Raw genomic sequence first — 8201 nt, forward strand, 5'->3', positions numbered from 1 at the left:
CCCTTTGCTTGGAGCCCCCTCAGGGTGAGATGGTAGAGGTCTTGCTTGCTTTGTTATTCCGTGCTATATATACACAGATGATTGTTCCATGAGTTACAACAATCACCACGAGAACCAGAACAACAGCCCTCTGCTTAGCAAATGTGCCATAAACGTATATCCTAATGCTGAACGCAGGCACAGGAGGAGAATCAAGTACACAGGAGGAGAATCAAGTACTACAAGAAAACAACTCAAACTGTCAGTAAAAATCCGATCTAAATCCAACTTTCCTTGTGTTTGCTGTGGTGGTGCATGTTACACCAGGCTTCAGTTTAAATGAAATGCATCCACCTTGCCCGGGAGGGGGGGATGAGAACCCTTTGAAGCACGAGGGGCCACAGTTTTGGGGGTGATGTCCTAAAGTCTAGGGCCGGAGAAGCCAGTCCTGGACTTTGAAAGGCAGCCTCAGCTATGTCCTGCACAACGGACTGTGTAGATCCAGAGAGGAAAAATCAATGTTCAGTTACCTCCCTCCCCAGAAAAAGGAGTCCCGAACAACCCGCCCCCTTACTCCAACCTTGCGGCCTAAGATTATACCTGGCCCCGTGGAAGTCCACCTAGCAGCCGAAGACACAAGCCCAATCCTGTTTCTCAAACCAGGCCCCACTTTATTTCTTTATTGTACACAGCACCGTTGTACTGGTTACAAAACAGAGAATAGAAACAAAAACACACAAAATTGAACGGAAAGAGCGCATAGAAGCAAGCCGGGCACAGAGACAGGATTTTCCCGGGGTCCTGTAATGTGTGTGCAGTGTCCCCAGATTACAGTGTTCTCAGAGGCAAGTGTTAATCTGTTTCGGGCCGCTGCTCCCTAAAGGCCAGTGGAGCCTCGACAGGGTCAGTCACAAACTTCGCCAAGCCTTGACAGCCACTCACAAGCAATAGTCTATAAGAAACGTCCATGTTTGTTTTGTGGGCAGTCCGCCTCGAGGGTGGTCTCTCAGCCTGGTATCCAAGGTCAAAGGTCAGTTTAGCATCAGCCGCAGGGGGCACAGTCCAGGCATGGCGCCGGGGCTCCTCCCGGGCTCACTTCCCGGCCACAGCGGGCTTGTCCTGGCACACGATGGGGATGGTGCGCTCTTCGGGCTTCTTGGCCTCCGCCGTGGGCGCCTCGATGGACAGGATGCCGTCAGGCGAGAGCGCGCTGGTGATGGCCGCGGGGTTTACCACCTTGGGGATGGTGTAGCGACGGTGGAACTCTCGCGAGATGAAGCCGTGCTCGTCCTGCAGGGGAGGGAGGAAGAAGAGGGTGAGTACAGATGAGGAGCAACCAGCATCGCTCTCATGGCGCGTCCCCAACTTCCCACAGCCCGCCACAAGTGCAGTCTCTGTAAATCTGTATTTAGGCCCACCCCCTCCTTCCCCAGGGGAGCTGGGAGGGAAGATGAGAATCAGCCATCTTTGGTCCCCAGTGCACAAGAGCTCCCTTCCCTCACCTAAGAGCGGTGGCAAAGCTAGACTTGTGCAGGAGAGGGCGGGCCCAGATTGGAAGCAATGCCCAGGGCCTGGAAGTCAGGATAAAATGGCCATCAGGCTGGGGCCTACGCTTGTCATCACTAGTAAAGACCAACCCCTCACTAATTGGAGAAAGCTAAAGTCTTATAGCAGATGGTGAGGCTGCAGAAAAGAAAATCCAAGCCAATGCCCCCCTTGGCTCTGAGTCCACCCCCTCTCAAGGGGAGGGATGCACCCCTTTGTATGGTATTGGCACCCGCCCCCCCCCCCACCCCCCCACCCACCCCTCATGCTCGGGCGAGGCATGCCACATCAGCTGAAGGCTTCTCCTGCAGGTTACTAGGGACCCAAGACTGCACCGCGGGTACATATGCTGGTGTGCACGGGATGTATAGTGCCCCCGTGGTCCCACCACCTGACTGTGACCCATGAACTCTACAGTGCGCCTCACCTGTCTCTCCTCGTGCTTGGCGTGCACCTCCACGCAGTCTCCGATCACTTTCACGTTGATCTCCTCTGGTGAGAAGTGTTTCACGTCCAGGTGCACGGAGAACGTGTCCTTATCCAGCGTCACCTGAGGGAGAAGAACAAAGACGTGTGACTTGAAAGCATCTGTAAGCAACGGAAGCACGTGCGGGCATGAGCCGAGAATAACGGCTAGCACGTGTGGACGTGAAATGAGAGTACCCTACAGGAACTGAGAACGCACGTGAATTTGAGAAGAGACTACACTGTAGAGCAAAGGTAACCTGTGGGAGCGAAGTAGGAGTATACTGTAGGAAGGTAGAACAGGTGTGTGCCGAGGTTCACAGTAGTATGCAGGAAAGGGAACCATGGGAGCGGACTGCATGAGAACACACGCATGTGATCTGAGAGCACGCGTGGGAAAGGAGTACACTTGAGTGCGAGCTGAGAGCTCCCTGTAGGAAAGGAGTATGTTAAAAAGCGAGAGCATATGCTGTGGGAAAGGAGTATAGGTGTGCGTGCGAGCCGAGTATACTCTGTAGGTAAAGACAAACTGCATGTGCTGCAGCTGCATACAGGACACCGTGCGTGGGCCGTAAATATGCTGTGGGAGAAACCACAACGACCTGACATAGGAGAAATCACTTTGTCAAATCTGCGCATATAAACAGCGCAGGCGTTATAAACGAAGAGGGGACAATGTGGCGTAACGACCAGAGCTACCAAATTTGGAACCGGATTCGAGCCTCTGTGGCATCTTGCGTTTCTGGGCAAATCACTTTCATCTCCCTGCGCCTACCAATAACTTAATAACGTTTTATATAGCGCTAGCTAAGCCTGAGGGTATCAGAGGAAAAGAGAAGATTGCATAACATCGCAGGACATGAGGATGCATAAAGATAAAAGCAAAGACATAGTACTTATGTATCCAGTGAGGGGAGAAGGACCCAGGTGGCAGATACAGTCAGAAAACCACCATCCTTGAAGGTCAAAGTGAGAGTCTATTAAGTTATAGATGCATTGGATGGTTGCTTTGGTCGGTAGAGTATTGGTTGAGGAGAAGGAGTTTCAGGTCCTTTTTGAAGCAAGAGAAGGAGGGGTTGCATCTAAGGTCAATAGGGAGTGCGTTCCATATCCTGGGTACGTTATCAGAAAAAGATCGACACTGAGTTGTTTTCTTTTTCAGTTTCGGAGGGATGAGAAGAGAGTTGGTGCTTCTCAGAGTTCTGGATTTTCCTGCTTTTACTAGTTTGCTGTTTAGGTCGTTTGGGGATTGGGTGTGAAGGGCCTTGTGTGTGATGCAGGCCAGTTTGTAAGTACATCTACCTTCCATGGGAAGCCAGTGGAGTGTGTTCAAATCTTTTTACACAAGTTATGAGTTGGTCTGCCATGTTAACGACTGACCTTAGTGAGGCTAGGTGAGCTTTTGGTGACCCTGTTAGGATGGCGTTTCTATAGACCAGTTTCGAAAGGACTAGCGATTGTATAATTGTCATGAGTGAGGAATTAAAGGTTTCATTTTCTTGAGGTGTTTTAGAGAGTAAAGTGCACTTTTTGCAGAGTTCTTGATGTGGTTCTTCATTGACAAGTTTTTGTCCAGGGTAATGTCTAGTGACTTTACTAAGTCGGATAGGACGAGGGAGCAGTTTAGAGCATCAAGCTCCTTGAGCCAGACTTGAATTGGTTGGTGTTTACTTTTCGGAGAGAACAGTATTAATTTAGTTTTGTCCGGGTTCAGTTTTAAGTGGTTTGAGTTAAACCAGTTTGGATCTTGGTTAGCGTGACATTGAGGTGTCGTACGTCACTGGGCGATTTGATTTTGTAGTATATTTGTGTCATCAGCATATAGGTGGTAATGAACCCCTGCTTGTTTCAAAATTATTGCAAGGGGTTCCATGAAGAGATTGAAGAGGGATGGTGAGAGGATCGATTCTTGCGGGACTCCAAGTTTGATTCGTGTTGGGACAGAGGCAGGAGTTGATTTTAATCTGTTGTGAACAGTGGTGAAGGAAGGAAGTGAACGATTTTAGTACTGAGCCATTAATGCCAGAGCACCTCCTCAGAGTCTCAAGTAACGCCAGATGGTTTACTGTGTCAAATGCCGCTGATAAGTCAATAAGGATGAGGAGACAGGCTTCACCTTAATCTAAGGCTCTGTGGATATTGTCTGCAATATTGAGCGTCGCTTTTTCGATGCTACAACCTTTCCTGAAACCCAACAGAAAGGTGTCAAGGAGGTTGAAGTCATCAATTTGTTTGTTGAGTTACTGGAGAACGCACTTCTCAATGTTTTAACTAGGAACGGGAGGTTGGAAAAAGGTCTGAGGTTGTTGAGCTTGTTGGGGTCGGCCCCTGGTTTCTAAAATAACTTGCCCTTGTGTAACGTAACTTGCTAATTTAAAGCGCTTCAATACCTTTAGGTCCAGTTCGTGCTATAAAAACAGCAAACATAAACAAACAGAGACAGTCAGCAACGCACCCACACGCTTGTAAACCTGGCACACACGCTTTGAGTGAACGGACACACCCAGGGCTCTGTGCCACGCCCACAGGCGTGTTACAGCTTTGTAAAAACACAAGAACCAGGAGGAGCCAGGCTGTCACAAACCTAAATAGACAGAAGTGACACGCCCCCAACGGAGAAAACACAAGCACACCCACAACACGCCTAACAAAATACAAGATTCAGAGCTCAGAGGCGCCTACAGGCCCTCCCCCCACAGAAAACACACCTCAGACCCCTTAACAGGTGAACACACGCAGATCTACACGGGGCATGACACCCCGCTCGCGTGTCACGCCCACAGACAGACACAGATCCTTAGAGAGGCCACACAGACCACACGCTGCCAGGGAGCTTCGACGCGCCCACCTATGTGTACAAGTGATCACACAAAGACACGACCAAAGCAAGGAGGGGCGACTCTAGGCTCATGGTGGCCCTGGGCAGGGAGCATAGGTAGGGGGCCCCCCGGAGGGACGCAGGCCCGGAGGCCAGTGAAGGGGGTCAGGGTGTTTGGAAGTGGAACAGAGCCGGAGGTCGCCAAATCCCTGCCAGGGGCCGCCACGCAAATATGTATCCATCTTCAGAGTAATATTATATTAAGGATATATATTGGCTGTCGCCTCTGGGGTTGGTGGCCCTGTGCAGGTGCACAGCTTGCACATGTCTAAGGCCGCCCCTGAAAGCAAGAACAGCCGTGCACAATACCGGCTGCTCTTCTGGGGTCCTTCGAGGACACACAGGCTCAGAAGCACAGGGTGAGCCTGCGCTGACCCCGATCCAACGGCATCATTGTTTTTGTGTGTCCGCCCCCTCTTTGGAGACCCTCCACATCTCCCTTTCTGTTTCTCTCCCCCTTTCCGCCTGCTCCCGCCACCCTCGTTCTGTCTCACCAGCCCAGCTACTTCTAGAAAGTTCTCCCAAGTATTTTTAATTCCCACCCCCCTGTCGAGCCGCCCCGGGCACCCTCGAGTCTCCGCACCTCCCAGAAAGGTCGAGCTGCATGTCAACAATAAACACGTGGCCCAGGGCTGCCAGCCGACGAACGCTTCGCCCCTGGACGCCTTTAAATCTATATGTGTGCATCAACAGGCCACAGCAGGGCGCCACTGCACGAACACCGACCCTCGGCGCAGATTCTGCGTGTGCACCCAGTGACGCACTTTTAGCCACCTCGGAAGGATGAAAGGCTGCGCTGCGACTGGAATATATCAGCCTGATTCATGTACGGGCCGTTTTGCGTTGCCCTAATAGCGAATCATAGCGACTCGCTATTGAGGACATGCAAAACGGCATTCATGTAGGAATTGCTAAATCAATAGCGATTCCTACATGTTCTCTATTTGCGAGTAGCAATTTGCTACTCGCAAAAAAAGGAATAACTCCCCATTCATTCCTTTGGGCCAAAAGGCCCATAGGAATGAATGGGGAGTATCCCTTATTTGCGAGTAGCAATTTGCTACTCGCAAATCAGATAGCGATTTTAAGGGTGCCAGGGGTGTCCAAAGGACACCCTGTAGCACCCCTAAAATGCACATTTGAACAGGTGTTGCGCACACACATGTCCAAAGGACATGTGTGTGTGCAACATGCAATTTAGAAAAATGCTTTTAAAAGCATTTTTCTATGTTTTTGCTATTTACAGAGAGGTCTGACCTCTCGGTAAATAGCGGCCCAATTTTGCTAAATCGCAATTTTTGCAAGTGTCATGAATAGCATTTAAGGAATCTCTAATAGAGATTCCTTAAATGCTAATCCTCGCATATTTGCTAATTCCTCATTAGCGAATTTTGCATTTGGGATTGTGAATCCCAAATGCCAAAATTGCACTCGCAAAAGGCAAGATTCTGAGGCCCACATGCATCAAGCATTTTTGCAGTCGCAGACGGTGCGATTCCTTAAAATCGGCCGTTTGCGAATGCAAAAGTGCTTGTTGGGATGCATCATGCCATTTTAGAAGTCGCATCTTTTTTACGATTTCTAAAATTGCGTTAGCATTTAAGAAATCGCAATTGTGCGATTTCTTAAATGCTATGCATCATTATAGAAAAATATGCGTTTTTTTAAATTGGAAGTGCAAATTACCACGAAGTTCAACTTCGTGGTAAATTGCGAAATTGATTAAAAATGCACAAAAATGCATTTTTTAAACTGTAAAGTTACACACACACATGTCCTTAGGACATGTGTGTATGTAACTTATGCTGACAAGTACATTTCAGGGGTGCATGGGGGGGTCCTTTGGACCCCCCCTGCACCCATGAAATTTTCTAAGTGCCACTCGCAATTTCCATTGACTCCTATGGGCCTTTTGGCCCATAGGAATCAATGGGAATTGCGAAAATTAAGTTAAGAAATCGGTATTTCTTTGGGATTCGGTAAAAAATGCGATTTTTACCGAATCCCACAAGAATACCGAAAATATTGATGCATATCATTTTGCATTTTTTAATTTGCGATTCCTTATTTTTCGCAAATTAAGAAATGCAAAAAGACACAATGATGCATGTGGGCCTGAGAATCTTGCCCTTTGCGAGTGCAATTTTGCTTCATGAATCAGGCTGCACGTCCACAAGCTCAACTAGTGGGCACCCTACTGCGCAGACACCAGGCTGACCTGAGCAGACGCAGGCACCCAGACCCTTCTTAAAATACATGTCTTTTTTTATAAGGAGTGCAACCATTCTTTAACTAAGCCCCTAAAATGTCTGCGAAAATATCGCAGGGCTGGGGCAGAGTCAGTGTAACGGGCAGGTCCCAGCTTCCAATGTTAGTGAGGTAGCTCAGCGGGTTAACGCTGCTCCTTCTCGTAACTGCACAAGGTAAAGGGCGCATGTTCACCCCTGCTGTTGATTGGTCTTCCCACTGCAATACACGGTGGAGTATACTAAGCCCCCGCATTAGACAAATGTTGCAGCAAACCTATCCTAGCAACATCTAAACGTAGCGTCGCTCAAGGACTGCAGCTTCAAAGAGCCTAGAAACGATGTTATTTTAAGTGTTTCACCGTATTTAGCATCCTGTACACACAGATAACACAGCGATCTACTACACACGTTAGTTGCTAAAGAGCTCTCAACCTATTGCTGTGAACCAGGAATAACCCGCAAACAGGTAAATCAATCCAGCCCAGGTTAAAATAAATACTCCGATGCAGAGCTAACTCGGTGGGTTAATGCCCTGGGCCCTGCCACGGCCAAGTCCGCAGCGACAGGTTTTGCGGTCGTTTGCGCTCTTATACACCGGTCACAAGCGACTTACCTCGGAGAGGCCGGTCTCCAGCGGGAGGTGCAGGCTGGGGGTCCGGGCATAGGGGAAGACGCTGCCCGAGAAGCCGGGGAGGAGGTCGGTGTCCAGGAGCCCCTCGCCGAAGCGCTGGTCGAAGAGGCGGCTGGGGAAGAGGGGGCCCGGGAACCAGGGGCGCAACATCCAGGGGTGGCTGATGGTGATGTCCATGGCGGCGGGTGCGAGGGCTAGGGTTATTCCGGTGTCAGAGCGGGAGCTTCTCTAGCGCCTCCTGCAGTCCTTGTCCGCCAGGCGCCTCGGCTCCTCCTTTTATACCCCGCGCCGCGGCCCCTGGAAGGAGCCAGAAGTTTACAGAAGAGGAGGGGGGGGGGAGGGGGCAGACCATTCCAGGCGAGGAGCCCCGGGCGAACCTGTCACCAGGGAGAGGAGGAGGGCGGGGACAGGAGGGCCACCAGGAGAGGAGGGACGAGAGAGAGGGAAAGAGAGA

At 50.1% G+C, this 8201-nt stretch overlaps 1 protein-coding gene across 1 annotated transcript; it reads right to left on the reverse strand.

Moving 5' to 3' along the window:
• Nucleotides 1-624: 624 nt before the first annotated feature.
• On the reverse strand, nucleotides 625-7952 carry LOC144767632 (alpha-crystallin B chain-like). The gene is made up of 3 exons (XM_078651032.1): nucleotides 7730-7952; nucleotides 1952-2074; nucleotides 625-1269 (listed from the first exon to the last, which is right to left on the reverse strand). Exons 1-3 carry the CDS (start codon nucleotides 7922-7924, stop codon nucleotides 1072-1074), a joined length of 516 nt encoding a protein of 171 aa, XP_078507158.1. The 5' UTR covers nucleotides 7925-7952; the 3' UTR covers nucleotides 625-1071.
• Nucleotides 7953-8201: the final 249 nt, after the last annotated feature.

Source organism: Lissotriton helveticus, chromosome 7 (assembly GCF_964261635.1).
Source record: "Lissotriton helveticus chromosome 7, aLisHel1.1, whole genome shotgun sequence".
Taxonomy (NCBI): Eukaryota; Metazoa; Chordata; class Amphibia; order Caudata; family Salamandridae; genus Lissotriton; species Lissotriton helveticus.

Bases quoted from the DNA above. Each gene is read 5' to 3' on its own strand.
- LOC144767632 (XM_078651032.1), bottom strand. From the start codon at position 7,924: ATGGACATCACCATCAGCCACCCCTGGATGTTGCGCCCCTGGTTCCCG. The intron at 2,075-7,729 runs GTAAGTCGCTTG...CTTCTCCCTCAG, and splicing joins TGGAGACCGGCCTCTCCGAG to GTGACGCTGGATAAGGACAC. The intron at 1,270-1,951 runs GTGAGGCGCACT...CCTCCCCTGCAG, and splicing joins CCAAGCACGAGGAGAGACAG to GACGAGCACGGCTTCATCTC.